Here is a 17,252-nt window from a genome sequence, read left to right as displayed (position 1 = left end):
ACCTCAAAAGGACACAGAAAGCATCTAAGAGCTGTATGGCAAAGGCTCATTTTAAGCAAGTCCCACATAATCCTCAGGTAAGAGTGTGCATCTTCAGATGCTTCTCACTTTGGCCTCCCAATAATTTCAGCACTGTTGTTCTGCTGCCACCTGATCCAAGTCACTTACACCAGAGCCACCCTCAGCAGCACTGAACACCTGCCACACTGGAACAGCCTATTCAGACTAGGGGTAAACACCCAAGAGTAGTGTAGGTTTAAGTTAGCAGCAGAGAAGATTCTTCTCTTTCCCTGAGCACTTGACCTGGGATGGGGGAGATCGTGGTTCAGATCTCACACCTGCCTAGTCTGTAGCAGGGACTTGAGCTTAAGCTCACCTTGTACCAGATGAGGGTCCCAACCACTGAAGTGGACTAGCTGGATACTGGAGGAACACCACACAAAGTACCCCCAGGGCTGGCAGTTCAGTCTAGCTGGACCATGAAAGACACAAGCTGCAAGCCAGGCTCTTAATTCAGTGCCCACACTAACAAATACACTTGTGCGTCCCTCCTCCTTTGCACAATGCTAAGAAAGGCAGTGCTATGCATGAAGGTGATACAGCTTATAGCCAGGAGCTTGCCTGTAGAAAGGTACCGGCTTTCCCAGTCCCTTCGGTGTTCCACTTCTATAACCCAGACACCACCAACTCCCAGTGATCCTTTACACCAGGAACAACAGGTAAAAGACTGCTGAATGAAGCACAGCATATCTTTTACAACATACCCCTGAAACCTTCAGTAGTATGTTTGACATCTGTTTTGCAAAGACTACCATTAATTAAACTACAGTTAATAAAATTATTCATTTGCAGCTGCACTGACTTCAGCCTTCCAGCACACATCCATACCATAGCTATTATTCTAGGATTTCTCTTTAAAAGATATGGAAGAAAAGGAAAAAATTCACTAGTGAATTTTACCTTGGGATCCAGCTTTGAAAAAGGACTGGGTTTGCCTCCCCACGTGCTTACTTCCATGATATTTTCAATATCTTCTTTCATCAAGCAGTAAGAGTCCATGAACGTTATAGCTTCTTGTACACCATCTGCTCCAAAGTCTTTCAAGGGCTGGACAACCGCATCCCGCAGATACGGCAAATACTCCATATTTACTGTCCTCTTGCACGTCTGGGTTCTTTGTCAAATTGAAAGAAGTAAGTAAATCTGTACAACCACCACCACTCACTTCTAAACGCAGGCAACCTGTAGGTAGGCCCTCAGCAAATAGATAATCAGCTGCCTTAAGGGTTAACTGCAAGTTGTACCATGCCATTCCTTTTGCCATACCTGCATTAGGGATAACCCAGTGCAAGGTATCCAAACACCGAACAGTCTGGGGAAACACACCCCTAACTGAGAAACAACCTCAGGGGGAAAAAAGTCACAGTACTGCTGACTATACTAATCAAGTGTTTGCAGCCTGACTGTTGTCCAGATTAAGCACTAAGAAAGTGTCACCAAAAACATACAAGAATATTCACAGAATACACACTTAAGTTTGTACCAAGCACAGCAAGGAATTAATGGTAGGTAATGAACTACATGAGAACTAAATCTCTTTGTTAATATAAGCCAGAAGAGGAATGTCAGTACTACCTGAGACTCATGTGCATTGCCAGTTCTTGAATGATACGATCATGTTTGCCTGTGGATGAAAATTTCCCCAGCCAGCTGGGAAAGACAGGAAACTGGGACATGTAACCTCTCATCAGCTCCCCCGGGAGAACACTTGCGTAAATAGCCTGAAAAAGTCACACACATGACAAACTCAAACCACAATGAATTAGTCTCACTGAGACCATGATGTACTACCCTACTTGACTACCCCCTTTCATGCAGACAATATGGTTCCACAGTAGAAACAGCTTGTTTTAAGAGAACTCTTTCTTGGTTGCTTGTTTCTGTTCAACCCCTTTTAGGTTACAGCTTCATCTCTTGTACCACCATATTTGTTACCATGTTCTAAAATACCTGTGAAATTACCTGGGTTTTAAAAGCCATTTTTAAAAAGAAAAAAAAAAAAAAAAAAAAAAAAGAAAAAAGCCTATTCATTTCTCATTTTAAAGTGCAGTCAGACAAACAGCTGACTTCACACAAGTGCTGTAGTCTCCAGCAGATGGAGATGGTGAAGGAGACATTTCCAAAGAACACCACAAATCTACATAAACTCGGCTAAATAAGTTCCTAAGCAACTTATCTGTGTGGACCTGCACTAAGCGGGGGGGGGGGTGGACTAGATGACCTCCAGAGGTCCCTTCCGACTTCATCTATGATACATTTTCTGATGCTAGTCATAATCCTTTAAGCACAAGTCTTGTCAATGTTTCAGTGATCATTAAAAGAAGTTACAGTGACGAAGCTTCAGTCCTCTGTGCTTTGGGAGAAATACTGGCCTGGTGAAAGGCTAGGATAGAAAGCACATAAATAAAACTGAGTAGGCTTGTAACTGCATGTCAGAAGTGATATGTGCCATGTGCTCCTATGCTTCTTAAAGAAGGGTCAAGCTTTTCAAAGTTTCAGAAGACTTAATTTCATGATACAGAGTGGATTTAACAGTATGAATATGGGAAACTGCTCTACTCACCGGCACAACAGAGAGTACTACATGAAGTATGAACTACATAGGTCATAAAATTATACTGAAACATCAGTTTCAAGGGATCAGTCTTTTACAATGGACAACCATAAAGCATGTAAAATTAGTGTCAAGTGCTCACCTGTGTTGGAAGAAGGTTCCAGTTTTGCTTGCTACGAATCTGTTTGTCCACTATATCACCATCACATATACTATCAGCTGCTCTACTCAAGAGGACCAAGTGCTTTTTCAGATTTCCTCTGGAAAAAAACCAAAGTTGACTGTATTACAAAGCAGAAATATTCCAGGTAGGTTTTAGTCTAGTGTAACTCCGACATGAAAGCCTGTGTCAATTTAGGGTATGGAATAACTTACCCAGCAGCGGCCGGTTTCACATGTACGTAGTTCTCTTGGACAAAGAGAGGTGCTAGGGAATAATCATGGAAGAAAAGATCCGATTTGTCTATAAGAGACATACGAGAAGCCTCCTCTCCAGTAGCAAAAACCTTCCGGACAACATCAAAAGGGCCCTAAGTAAATGATATTTCAAGAAGTCAGTGGGTTGCAGGTCAACACAAACAATAAGACCCAGCACAGTATCAACAAAATTACTGTAGTTATAGTACCCAACAATATCTGGACTCACTAGTACAAGTTCAATGTTCAGTGTTTTCTTCCTAGTGCTTTACCAGTTTTGAGAATTGAGTTTTACTTCCAATATTAAGAGAATTATCTCCTAAATAAAGGACTTGGGATGATAAGTATGAGCTTCGTAATTGCAAATTATCTAAGAGACCAGTACATCAAAATATATACTCAGTCCTGGATTTACTGCCCTTCAACCATTTGTGGCAAGTCTTGACAACTCCCTGCATCTACGCTATCAGTGCTTTAGTTCAGAAGATGCTTATAAACCCTAGCGATTATATTGGAATATGGCAGTAAAAGCCAATCCAGTATTTTACGCTTACCAGTTTGAGATCCTTTTTGGCTCTGCTGGCATCCGTTTTAGCCTCATCGTAAGTCAATGATTTATCTTTCGCACACCACATATTAAGATTATGTAAAACCTAAAGAACAAAATTGACAATTTGGTAGCATAAGAGCATTTAAATAGAAGACTCGAGCAGAAAACAGCCTGATCTCTATACATTGAAATAATACTGTCCAAATACTACATTGAAGTCAAGGACTTGTACGTGACGTGCTCTCTGGGTGGATACTGATGCTGAATTGGCACTGACCTGTCTGATGTCCTGATTTGCTGCCAGGATTATCTCTTGCATAGCAGGTGGTGGAATTTTTAAACCTTCTTTAAACGCAATAGACATCATGGCACCCTGTAATACACATAATTGAGAAACTGTCACTAGAGAATTCCTGTGAATTCTTCCCCTTACTGTAAAGGGAACTAGGCCTTAAGCCTCATTGTTTCTAAGACTATTCATATTAGACATATAACTAATGATTTGAGATTGCTTTAGATGTGATTAATAGAATGCAGGTGCTTATAAAACAATATGCATAAGCTGCTTATTTGTCCCATGTGTAGCCCTCACCATGGATGGCTTAAAACCCAGTCAAGCTGAATCAACAGAAGAAGGATCATACATCTTAGATCTAAGACATAAGAATAAGTAATTAACTTTAGAGTAAGATGAATTAATAGAATAACCTGAGCGATTTTCAGAAATTCAAAGGTGATCTTTGGTGTGCAAGAAGATAAGTGACTGTGGTGACCGGAGACCTTCTGCCTACGACCACTAACTTCAGAAGAACCGGGACAAGACAAGTTGAGACAGGAAAATGTACTGGACTTTTAAAACCACTGGAGAATAGAGAACAGAGTTCACGGAAGAACGCCTAGAACTTCTTTTGACAAATTATCAATTGCATATTGTTTTGGAAATTGTATATATATAGAAGGTGTTTTTGAGTAATCTTTTGCCATTCACTGTGGTGGTGACCCAACTCTTGAGTTGTTAATAAAGCAAACCTAGAGAAACCCATGACTAAAATCCTTTAACACTTACAGAACACATTGACACATCTATGAAAGAGCATTACCATTATTTTTCTAGGATTTTTAAAGCATGTATAACTTAAATTTTCTCTCAAAAACATAAGTCATCCCTTGTCATTGGTTTAAAAAAAAAAAAAGTGCATGATCCTTAAAAAAAAAAAATCTTTGGATATATTTAAGATAGACTTCTAAATCTGAAAGACTTTGGGATACTTCATTCTTCAGGAAGGAAAAACTCAAGACAATCCATTCTGAAAAGCAGAGTTACTCACTGAGGTGATCAGTTAACTTTTAAGTGGTGGTTCCAATTCTGTATAAATTCCCCACACGAAGACAGAAGTTACTGATGGTAATTCAGTGCGGCCCATACAACCACAGCCTCCTTACCTTAATCTGTTCTAGACGAGGTCTCTGAAAACGAAGATCAAAACAGTAGTGGACCAAGGAACGAATTTTAGGATGGTTTCGATCATTACACATACAGATGATGGGTATCTTTGTATTTCTAATCAAACCAATCAACTCCTGTGATTTAAACACATTACAACAATCACATTAGACACCTCAGAGAACAGTAATGTTTAAAGTGTCATACCAAGCAGCATTAGTCCCTGCCTTAAATCAGACCTGATAGATGCAAGTCTATAAAACTCTTCCTACTGTAATCATGTTTCCACACAGTGAAAACCTAGCCCCTCTCCTTTTTCCACCTGCTATTCCATTCAGCTGCAATAAACGTGCTGTCTACCCACTTCCAGCAATCATGTTTAGACCATTCTTCACGAAGCAATTAAGATCAATAGTCCAGAGCAGAGCTGTCCACCTGCAGAACTAGATTCATTTGTCCAAAGGCCAGTTCGACCTGGCCTGTGCCCAGAGGAAGCACACATCTTTCTGACCACACCCTGCCACAAACCATGAAGAAGCAGGAAGTAAAAAGATCAGCTCCTCCCCATCCAAGGAGCTCAACCCTGAGGCTTCAGCATTGTTAGGCTTACCAGAACAAACTGCCTGGTCTAATGAAAGTGAAATTCAGTTCAATTTCATATTCCTGCAATGTAAATGTCTGCATCTGAGCTAAAGATCTGTATGCCCTTTATTGTCAAAGTATTGCATGTGACCATAGGAAATCTTCAGAAGCCAAAAGTGGAGCTGCTAAGGAAAACAAAGTGTTTTCCTATGCCACATTGTTTATTCAGTTACTGCCTACTGAAGAGAGTAACTGTCCCAGTCTGATTACAACCTCCCACTGCAGGTAGATGTCAGCTGCAGAGACCCGAGGATAAATTCACCTGTCCAAGAATAAAGATTTAAAGTGCACACTCAAGTTTGTCAATCCAGGTTTCTTTTACAGAATTATCTTTTCCCCCCTCTCTGAGTAATTCTTCTTACACAAAGACTTCTAAAACAGGTCAAAAACTGTACTCTACAAAGACCTTCTGTGGACCATGGGTTGAGGACAGTAGACTGGCCTGAAATATTTTGTGCTGTATATAGTATGCACTCTTAGCAATGGCATTAGCTAATAACTATAGCAGTTTCACCTGAATCCCTCCTCTGTCTTCATTGCCTGCCATACCATCCACTTCATCCATGATCAATACATGTTTCCCGCTAACTGATGAGGATGTGCCTGAAAATGAATATGGACAAGAAAATGAGATGGGAATAAAATAGGGTCTTGAGTTTTACCCAATGCTTTATAGGTTAGGTAAGCCCATCCTAGACAACTGAGGTGGTAGTGAACCTCTTGCTCTGCCACTTGATCACATGAATCTGTGTTGACAGAATAGAACTGACTATAACCTCATGTCATTTTCTAAGAAACAAGTCCCATGCAACAGAAGAGCAACTGCAGAGTTCTTGAGTAGTTTGTGCAGATTAACAACTAATTCTACTGATAGCAGGATTTAATTCCACAACTAGAGATGAAATAGAACAGCTTACTAAATGAAGCCATCCTTATTAGAACCGGATCCTTCCACACGATGAGCAAGTTAAATTCCTAACACTGTTGTGTAATAAGGAAGCTCTGTCCCTCCTGTAACTGGACTCCTAACACAACAAAAATTCTCCTTCAAACAACAGACATACCAGAACAGAAGTCTTTGATGCTGGTGTTGTTAAGTGATTCAGCAACTACTTCCTTTAGACTGTTCTTACTGCGAGTGTCACTGGCATTCAGCTCCACATAGCTATACCCCAGTTCCTAGTCCAAACACACAAAAAAATGAGAACACAGATCAGTGAAAGAGCATATGCATGCTCAGAATTAGAAACAGTATTTCAGAGTTCCAGAAGAAAGTTCTTACAACACCATTTTCACATATAATTTGTGGCTCATTCCTTTTTCCTCTTATACTCCTTTTCTCTCACACTCCAAAAATATTTATAACCAGACACAGACATGCCCAAAAGAGAACTTTAAGGGGGAGTACGTCAGGAAAGTCAGTGGCACAGATTTAGTTCTGAAGGATTAACAGAACTGCCACGAGGGACTGAAACAGAACTATGAGCCAAGGCTGGCTAAGCTCCATGGTATTTCCAGCTGCATATCAGAGTCTTGTGCACAAAAACTCAGGACAAGAAACATGCCACATGCCTCTGAAAGCTGAAGAGCAGCTTTTAACTATTTAACAGCTAGGAAACACATCGCTCCCCCAGCCATCCTAACACTTCAGAACAGGTCTGGGCTGCATGTCAGTCCCTGAAAGAACTTAAACCAGTTGCTCCTTTATCAGCAAACTCCCCTGCCAAAGACATGCCACAGCACCGCAGCGAGCTGCACACAGCTTTGTTCTTGCAGCTTGAACAACCCAGTTTTGTTGGCTGCTCCTGTGGAGCACAGTGAAAAATGCTCTGCAGAGACCTGAAGCAGCTGTGAGCAAGCTAGGTTGGAAACCAGAAGCAGAAAAGGCCATGCTAGTGCAGAAGTGAGCCCAAGTCAGCACATCCAGCTTTTCTGCAGGTCTAGTTTTGGGTGCAGCACCAGCTTGTTGGCACAAAGCTCTGTGGTGAGGACAGGGGATATTGGGAGTTACTCTATACAACTGAAATACTGAGGTAAGTAATCATTCCTTCCCAGCTCGAAGATCAGATTGCTGACGATAGTTTTCAACCCTTCTAAGCTGGTAGTATCATATTCTAAGATATTTCTTGCAAGTCAAAGAACAACAAAAATAATCTGTAACTTGATACAACAACACTATTAATAAAGTTACCTTTAATGGTATTTCTACAACATGGAGTTAGTTCTCAGCTGATTTTCATGACAGTTAGTGGAACACAGAGTTCCAGCAAAGTTAGGGAAAAACTAATTTCTAAATTCAGCTTTAGAAATGGACACATAGCCCTGTCAATGTCTCTCATCCTAAAGTAGTATTGAATTTAGAGTGAGTCTGGGAAAGATACCTTTGTATAGATATATAAAAACCATGACCAAGACTGTCATAGAAACTTTCAAAAAGCTTGCCAGAATTAGACTCCCATTAAATTTAGCACAAATATTTTCTGACTTGTAGAACTAGTGCTGAATGCTCACAATTCTTGAAAACCATTTCCAACTTTTCAATGTACTGTGATATGCTTCCTCTCAATACAACAGAAAAAAATGCAGACACCCCTTGCTACATTCTTGCCCCAGACCTGATAAAGGTATCTAAACATCCACATATTTTCACCTGTAACCCTGTTCTGAGCAGGTGGAACTAGGCTGGGAGCAGACTCTGGTCATTTAGAGGATATCCACATTGTATCTGTAACCAGATATTGAATCAATATATAACAAAAAGTGCTGGGAACAACTGTTAGTATGAACTCACCTTACAAACCAAAGAAGCTGTAGTAGTTTTACCAACTCCAGGCGGACCAGAAAGTAATGCTGCTTTAAAACCAGTACCATCATCTTTGCCTCCACTTTTATTGGTCTTTGCTATAAAAGAAGATTCCAGGTTTTACCTAGGTATGTATTACAAAACAAACTGCATACTTCTAAAGATATCAAACATCACTGGAGTTTTTCCTCATTTAAGGCCTGATATAAATATCAAAAAATGCATACACATCTACATCCTAACCATTTGGGGAAAAGCAGCTTAAACCATCTTAGTTTAAGACTTGCAGTGATTCTAAACTGAAAAATAGCAAAAGTGCTATTAATATAATACAACTATTTCAGCAATTTCCTCACAACTCAATCATCAAACAAACAAACACCACCAACAAAACCACCCCAAACAAACTAAACCAAACCCCAAACCCACCACAGAGAAAAACCTCACTATGGTTGAAGTGAAACTTAAATGCTATTTTGAACACAGAAAAAATTTCTATAGGATGACGCACTACACATGACATGGACTACTTGTCAGGCAGAACCAGGACCTCAACAATTCATCCCTTCCCCATGCATGACCAAAGCCCTTTAGACATGTTGCTATCCTGTACTTTCACCATGTGTACAGACAGGTTAGCACTGGCCAATATTTCTCTTGGTGAGAAAGAATTCAGTAGGCTGAATGCAAGGCCATTTTTTTATACATTACTCCTAGGTTATTTTTGTTTCTTTTGGAAAACATTCACATTTAAGAGATTACCACAAGTCACAAGCAGTGTGACTGGCATGGAAGAACACAGAGAAAAGTTAACTGTGCTGGTCACCTTGTCCATCTTCCGAGGTATTCTTGTGCCAATTTCTGAGCCATCGGAGCAGTTTATTGGCACAGCTTTGCTCACCCTGCTGTCCAATTATTGCCTTAAGAGATACGGGCTTGTATTTATCTACCCATAGCAATCTCTCTGTTCCGTCTTCATTAGTCTCAGAAACTAAGTTCCCCTCAGGTTTGGGGGCTTCTTTCTTCTCTACAGTCTGCCATTTAAAGTCCATAAGCTTTCGAACAGCAGTGGTTTCCTTCTTAACAGATTTGACGGTATCTCCTTTTTCAGGAGTAGACTTATATTTTTTATCAGCTTCCCTTTTGAAGGGACTAAAATTCCTTTTTCCAGCTTCAGCTTTCTGTGGTGTCTTTTTAGGTCTTGACTCTGCTTTCTTTGCCTTAGGAAAATAAAGGTAAGAAAATCAAAGGGAAATTTCAAAAAACCCATACAGTAAATAAACAAGCTGTCTTTGAACACATGTACAGAAGTGCTTAAGAAAGTAACAAAGCTTATGTATTGATAAAAAAAGCTTCAAGAGAAGAAAGATGCCTCTCTGAAAAATAAAGCACTGTTAAACACAATTCCACCTGGTTCTATAGCACGACCCACAAAAGAGAGGCAGGAAACATTCTGGTCATTCAGAGCAGTCTCCTTACTCACGAAGCCTGATGCGTCATTAAAAAAAAACAATGCACAACTGATAACTGTCAGGTTGGAACAAGTGGGCCAGACAGCCATGAAGCTCTTGCAAAACAACACTTCCAGAAAGTCTTCAACCCAAAACAATTCAAAGGGAGTGAAAGTAATTAGCTATTAAGCTTAGAGTTGCTTTTCCTTAAGACAACAATAGTATCTTTACATGCAACAATTCATGTCTAGCCACATCAGAAGTACCAAAGCAACAGCTATACTGAATGCACAACATGCTAGAACTAACAGAGATTTTAAAAAACATTTTATCAGCCACTACAGACTAAATTTAGATGTGCATAAAAAACTTGCTACCATTTTTACAGTATTCCCTGTTACCTTTAATATTATTTGTTCAAGTACCACATAAAGACAAAATCTGATCTGCATATACATGGTTTACATATAGTTGTCCCATGTTTACAGTACAATTTTATATTGGGCCTGTCTGGGTTCCACACAGTATCAGTCACAATTACTTATTTCAAAGAATAAACAAGTACTCAAAAGTTTAAAACTGAAACCATCTAAGTAGATACAATTACCCCCTCAGTCAGATACCTAAAATACAGAATAATGTCAGAGTATAAAAATGAAAGGGGGGGGGAACCCTATAGCTCCCAAGTAGAAGTGTTAAACAGATAAAATTTTCACTTTCAATACTTTTAACCTAGAAGGTCAAACTGGCAGTTGTAGGGTTACTATTACTGGAACAGAAGACCAAAACCCCTTTCAATTAAAAAAAAACCAAAGCAAAAGACAAACCAACCCCTAAGTTTATAATAAACAAACCTCTGTTTCAGCCGCCAGCTCATATTTGGACTTTTTGCCTGGCATAGTTCGAATAAGATCAAACAGGCCATCCTCATCAATAACTTTTGTCCCTAAAGTTGATGCCTGGAGCAAAAGTAAGAATTAAAGTCAAGTGAAGTTAGGATTTACATAATTCACTTCATAGTGCTTTCCACTAAAGACTATGTTTAGGAACACAACAACAACAAAAAGGTGGGGGGGTGGGGGTGAGGGTGGAGGGGTGTGTGTACATACATAAAAAAATATGGAACAAAGCCCTAAAACATTAGGCAACGTTTGCTTTTTAACATGCACTTTATTGGTATTACTGCCTCCTTTTGGCAGAGATACTAAACATCAACAGTTAAGTATGAACAATTCACAGTTTCGCTTCTACTTCGCTCAGGCACAGGAACACTCACCTTTTCACATTTAGATTGGCCACAGTCTCGCCCCATGACCAGATAGTTTGTCTTCTTGCTGACATTGCCAGTTACTTTTCCTCCATAACGTTCAATCAGAGACTTGGCCTCATCTCTTTCAATACACTCTAGTACGCCTGTAATTACAAATGTCAGGCCTTCCAAGCAATTTTCAGCTCCCTGAGAACCAGAGCATTGCAGAAAACGCTGTTACCTGATGCAATTCTACCAAATACCTCTTCACCATAAGCTTTTTTAACACCCTACCATGTCAAGTACCCTATGAAACTCTAAAAATAAGCCTATCATATCTAGCTAGGTAATAGTTCTAAAAGTTCAAAAACCATTGAAAAGAATAGCTACCAACAAAACTTCACACATTGTTTACCTGATCAATCATCTCATAACACTCTGTGCTTCAAGCATAGCACGTCAGTCAAATGAGTGACAGCAATCTTCAATTTTAAGGCCAGTAACTATTTTTCATCATCATGACTTCATAAACCAAGTAATGAATTTAATTTCTTAATACATTTCCTGACATTTAGTCACTGCTTTGCATTACAATTTAGCTTTTTCCAATACATACTTCCTATTCGAAAAAAAATACCAGTTTTTAAACAGTTTAGTTGATACTTGTTAGGTCATTTATAACAGTAAGTTTGATACACTCCACTTCTACATATAGAATTCTGCTGTAGCGAAACTTACCCGAGGTATCTCTTTGGAACCCAGTGCTTTTGGACCCTCGCGATTAAGGAAGCTTCGGTAGGCTTGATAATTGATTCGCTTCTTTTCAGAGTCCTCAGGACTTGCAGACTTGGGGAGGAGGGGAAAAAAAATTAATACACAAATTACATATATAAAAACAACAAATAAACTCAAGCATCACAGTTTAAGACATTTTTATGCACCAAAGGAAAAGTAAGTTCTAACACTTGTTTTTAATCTATTACCATACAATACCAAAGCTTGCTCTGGTTTTGGTGCTTGCGTTGAGGTATTTTTTTGTTGTTCTTTTTAGAAAGATTTCAAAAACTCACCTGAGAGTTTAAAAAAATATGTACCCATTTTTTATTGTCAAGTTTCTGTAGATTCATGTGTATTCCACATATACATGCTCACTTAATTCATAAATTGTTGCTATAAATTCACATACTATTTTATTTCAGTATGATGATCAGGTATAGACAAGATCTACTCTTACATAAAGTCTACTTCACAGTATTTCTACTTTTAAGAGACATTTAAGCTTTTTCATCAGTAAAAAATTATTTAAAACTGACCTCCAAAAAAGTTGCAGGCTCTCCCTCCCAATTACAACTGTTATTTAAGTGTCAAAATTAGATATTTTGTACTTTATGATGGAAAAATATGTTTCAAGGTTGCCAATAACTGCCAGCGTGTTCAATAATTAGTTACTGAATCAGACAGTTAAAAGAAAACTAAGTTATAGTCCTACATACTGTATCAATTTTAAGAAATATACTTCAGAAACAGGAGACTAGGGAGGGAGGGGAAAAAAAAACAAACCGCCATTTGTCATTCTAACAGCAGTATAGATCCACAAGGTCACCATGCTAACATAAAGCGTAAGCTTTCACTCACTAGATAAGTGTCAGAATTCCTGCATTCTGCATTTTTTCAGAAAAGTTAAACATGAAAAAGTACTGAACTGATTTTGCAGTGTACATGCATACCTTAATGAGCATTAAAGAACTCTCAGTTCCTTCATGAATTTAATTTACACTTTCCTAGCTAATTTTTTTTCCTATAATTTTACAATTGCTAGGAACTTAAAGACTTACCAGAATTCAAATTCTTTAAAATTGCCCAGAAGATTCAAAGTACCAAGTTACAACAGTGACACATAAAAAATAATAAATGAAAACTATTTTCCTGCAAACTCCACCGAGACAACTAAATTCATTTTGATAGCTCCTACCTCAGTCTTCTTGGGAGAAATTTTCTCCTTCTTTGGTGTTGTCTTCTCTTCTTTCCCTGAAGAAGTTTTTTCTTTTGATACTAAACTTTGAGCACCTCTTTCCTTTTCAGCAATCTCTTCTTTTTGTTTCAGAGACAGAAGCTTAGAGCTAGGTTTCAAAGGCAAGGTCTTATCCATCAAGTCTCTTGGTACTTTACCATCAGATGATTGTGGGGATAAACGAGAGCCTTTTGAATGTTCAGATTTAGTTTGCTGCTTCGCAGCATAATTCTTTGCTTCACCTGTCGAGTTTGTTGCTTTCACTTGAAAGGAGGCAGAGGGAGGAGAGCACTTATGTAAGAATGTGTCTCATTAATATTATACATCGGTGAAATGTTTTCTGTGTTCTGTGTCCTACCTCTTTGTGACTGCTTATATCTTTCTGTCACATTAGGACTGCTCTTGATGCTCAATACTGTTTGCTCTCCTCCTGAACCTTTCCGAGCCTAAACACACAATGCCAAAGTCAGAGGTGCATGCCCCAAGCTACCATTAAGTCCAGATACCCGAGTTTCCCTACTGCTAACTACAACAGACTGAATGACATCTAACAAAGCTGATCCCTACCACAAGTCAGAATAAAAACTCTATCAAAAGGCAGGCAAATGAGCAAATTCTGCACTCAGCCATGCAGATAAATTCCTTAAGTCAAAGGCCAGACAAATTTCCAGTTTACAGTAAATTTCAACCCTAACTGGTTTACTGATTAGTCTAGAAGTATTAGTATTTGCTATATTCAAATTACCAATCCTAAATTCTAAGAGCCTTGACGTACAACCCAGCAGATATTTTACTGTGCCTTACACCACAAGCTATGAGAACTGGTAAGATTCCCACCACTGGTATCAGTCTCAAAACTCATGATCCCTGCCTGCCTCTTCTCTCAAAGCAAGGAGAGTATTCTCCTCCTTCCATTTTCTCCCACTGTTTTTCACCAGCTTGTGCCATTGACCCATTTTATTTGATCTGGTCCTCCTGAACCAATGGAGCTATAGCTGATCTAAAGCACAAGTCTTCAGCAACACACTTCACTCGATTAGAACTAGAACTTAAAATCCTGTTTCAAAAGAAGCAGATAGCACAAAGATACAATGATGCCTGCTGTCCGATTAGGAAGGACAATATTTTCTGAGTAAGGAAAATCCAGGAAGAAAGTATGAAAAGTGAGTATGCTATTTTCATGCAAATACTTTCTTGCTGTTTTTAATGCATTTGTACGGAAGACTGAAAACAAAGGTTAGGTGTCTAAATAAGAACACTCCCAACAACACAATTTCTAAAAAATAAAGTTTAAAAATAATTCAACCTTTTTCTTCTGTGGTGTTTCATCCAACATGGCCAAAGTTTTAGCAAATTCTTCATCTTCATGCAGCTGTCTCTCCAGCTGAAGGAAAAAAAAAAAGCAAGAAAGGTATTTTTAGGCTCATGTCTGACAAGTTTTAATTCTACTACAATTTTTTTTTAACTCTATTTGCTGTTCAAGACAAAAAGTTTATCTAAAATAAGACAGCACATAGGTGGAAAAAGTGCATCCTACCAGAGGCAAATAAATTTCTGAAATGGCACTGAAGAATTACTTGTTTCCCCCAAAAAGATAGACTGAAGTCTAGTGAGAAAAGTAGAGTTTGGATTTTTGCACTAGAAACATTAATAAGCCTGTATAATCTGTTTTCAAAGAGGTTTTCTGTTCCTTCGTATTTTTTATTGTTGTGTATCCTTTTCATTTAATAAACAATCAAAACCTGAAGGCAGGGTCTCACAACAACCTGCTTGCACCAAGATGCATTCTGTTGGCTTTAGAAAACTTCCAGAAGCAGTCCCAAAAGACAAGTAGGAACAATGCCTATTATGTATTACAATGTCTCAGTAATTAATGTTTCATCCTCATTTACTGCTAGCAATGTATCATATGAAAAAAATTCTGGCAGTTTTGGAGAATTTAGCTACTGCCCTTAGCCCAGCTCTTGTTGCTAGTTGTCTACTTTATGGAAATAAATATACTTTAATTTTTTAATATTTCTACTTACAAAAAACTTATTTTCTTTGACAGAACCACCAGTAAGGACAAATACTGCACATGGAAACTGAGAAAGTTATTTATTAATTGTAAAAAAACAAAACCAGGTTGATTTCATTTCTATTTCACCTAACAAAATAAGTGATAATTGATCATCAAGTTACCTTTCCTATTCAATATGGCCCCTTAGGGAAAAAACTTTTTCTATTCCTGAATAGCATATACTGTTACCAATAAATATTGACAATTGTTTTAACAAAACAACAACAAAAATCCTTTCATAATTGTCTTGAAGTCCAACATGCCATGCTACAAGATTCAAACAGATGACTTTATAAAACCAATATGCCACAGGCATCATTTTTATGTGCCCATAACAATGAAATGCATCTATCTTCCCTGTGTACAGTGAGAAAGGGGAAGGGTAGCGACTACCAAATGCAAACCAGACTGAGGCAGATACACCTGAAATAAAGACCATTCCTTTGATGATAAATATAGACAACAAGAGTGTTATAGATAAGATCAGTTCAAATGAAAGACAACACCTTGTTTTTCCTGACAGGTTGTTTAACTTCCTAATAGATTAAAGCTAGATTCATCACACCTCTGCGGATAAAGGATGAGACTAAGTTTTGCACGTACAATATATTTGTTTCGAATGATACTCAATATTACCAATTTATGGGAAATCAACTGATTTTCCCAAAAGCAAGTAAATATGTATGACAAGTGTAACTTTCCCTCATATTATCACTGATTCAAATAGGAAAATTTAAGACATACACATAAGGGTCATTGACATTTTTCTCAACTATAAGAAAACTCAGATAAGTGAAACAAATCATGGATGGCAATGGCTTTTAATTTTTCACTCCAGGGAATGGAAAAAAAAAACCACAAACAAAAACCACCAAACCACACAAACAAAACCACACTACAACAGCAAAAACATGAGGAAGCAGAAAGTGAATTCTGTGTGAAAAGCAAGATTATTATAGACACATCAACTGCACAGGTAGAGAAAGTCTGAATAGACAGAAAATAGATTAAGATGTTCTATTTACATAACTGAAATAATGCCCATAAAAATAACTGTGTGACTATGGTTGCACATATGTGCAAGAGTTAAGTATACAGATAAATTTTATTACACTTATTTATAGCATACATGGGAAGTCCATCCTAATTTCTTAAGGAAAAACAATTTAAGTTAAACAAACTGCTCTTGGCATAGAGCAGCAAATTTATAAAGCTTTTACCTCTGAATCTTCTTCAACCTGCAGTTGCCTAGCAATGGCCTCATCATCTAGTGTGCTGTCTCTGCTTTGTGGAGGCTATAGTTAAGAAAAAAAGACCAACAGTTCAGTTTCCCCACTATTGTGTAAATTATAGTAATTTAATCTGTACAGATTCATTTTGTATACTTCTAGAAAAGGACTGGGAATAAGACACACAGCATTTTATTCCTAGCTCTCTAACTTCAACACTATTAAACAAGGCTGTTTTCAAGATTTTTTACTATTCAGAACAAAACCATGCTATAATATAAATATCTCATTTCTTCCAACAATGCTGAACATCTCTGAAGCTATCACAGTTGGCCACTTGAAAGAGAAATCAATAACTACATTGTGAATTTTTTATTTCTTCCACACTTTATTTAGTGCTTTGTTATGCCATGAATATATGTGCCATAAAGCTTGGGAACACAGTCTTCTTCCTTTCCCTCCTCCCTTCTGCCCCCAACTATAAGCTATCCCATCCACTAACTAATCTCAGAAGACTACTTATTTTTAAGAAAAGTCACTTGAGAAGAAGAAATAGAGAAAATACTACTTTCAACTTTGTGCTACCTTCTCAAACATGGAAATGCTACTCTAAACTTGCATTTGAGGACTTGATATGCCTACACATATCATCAGAATGAACTTATACTTGAGTGGTCATTAAAAAGTAACATTAAGTAGGACAAGCAGTTAAGTACCTCCTTGCAGTCATTAAACCAGCCATTTTGATCTGCTATCAGACACATAAGTAGCCTGAAGGAACAT

General features: G+C 38.1%; 1 protein-coding gene across 4 annotated transcripts in view; it reads right to left on the bottom strand.

Moving 5' to 3' along the window:
* Positions 1 to 17,252, bottom strand: part of RFC1 (replication factor C subunit 1) — a 42,070-nt gene that overhangs the window by 1,289 nt on the left and 23,529 nt on the right. For all 4 annotated transcript variants that reach the window (XM_052780221.1, XM_052780222.1, XM_052780223.1 and 1 more), the window contains 18 exons: positions 16,461 to 16,535; positions 14,488 to 14,565; positions 13,540 to 13,627; positions 13,143 to 13,444; positions 11,909 to 12,016; positions 11,198 to 11,377; positions 10,776 to 10,880; positions 9,297 to 9,690; positions 8,459 to 8,568; positions 6,732 to 6,846; positions 6,182 to 6,270; positions 5,025 to 5,162; positions 3,859 to 3,954; positions 3,586 to 3,684; positions 2,990 to 3,144; positions 2,757 to 2,874; positions 1,636 to 1,781; positions 961 to 1,174 (listed from right to left, as the gene is read on the bottom strand). In XM_052780221.1, coding sequence (XP_052636181.1) covers positions 961 to 1,174; positions 1,636 to 1,781; positions 2,757 to 2,874; positions 2,990 to 3,144; positions 3,586 to 3,684; positions 3,859 to 3,954; positions 5,025 to 5,162; positions 6,182 to 6,270; positions 6,732 to 6,846; positions 8,459 to 8,568; positions 9,297 to 9,690; positions 10,776 to 10,880; positions 11,198 to 11,377; positions 11,909 to 12,016; positions 13,143 to 13,444; positions 13,540 to 13,627; positions 14,488 to 14,565; positions 16,461 to 16,535 — 2,610 coding nt within the window. The remainder of the gene's footprint in view (positions 1 to 960; positions 1,175 to 1,635; positions 1,782 to 2,756; positions 2,875 to 2,989; positions 3,145 to 3,585; positions 3,685 to 3,858; positions 3,955 to 5,024; positions 5,163 to 6,181; positions 6,271 to 6,731; positions 6,847 to 8,458; positions 8,569 to 9,296; positions 9,691 to 10,775; positions 10,881 to 11,197; positions 11,378 to 11,908; positions 12,017 to 13,142; positions 13,445 to 13,539; positions 13,628 to 14,487; positions 14,566 to 16,460; positions 16,536 to 17,252) is intronic.

Source organism: Harpia harpyja, chromosome 2, assembly GCF_026419915.1.
Source record: "Harpia harpyja isolate bHarHar1 chromosome 2, bHarHar1 primary haplotype, whole genome shotgun sequence".
Lineage (NCBI taxonomy): Eukaryota > Metazoa > Chordata > Aves > Accipitriformes > Accipitridae > Harpia > Harpia harpyja.
The sequence above is the reverse complement of the archived record's forward strand: the minus strand, read 5'-3'. Positions and strand labels throughout refer to the sequence as shown.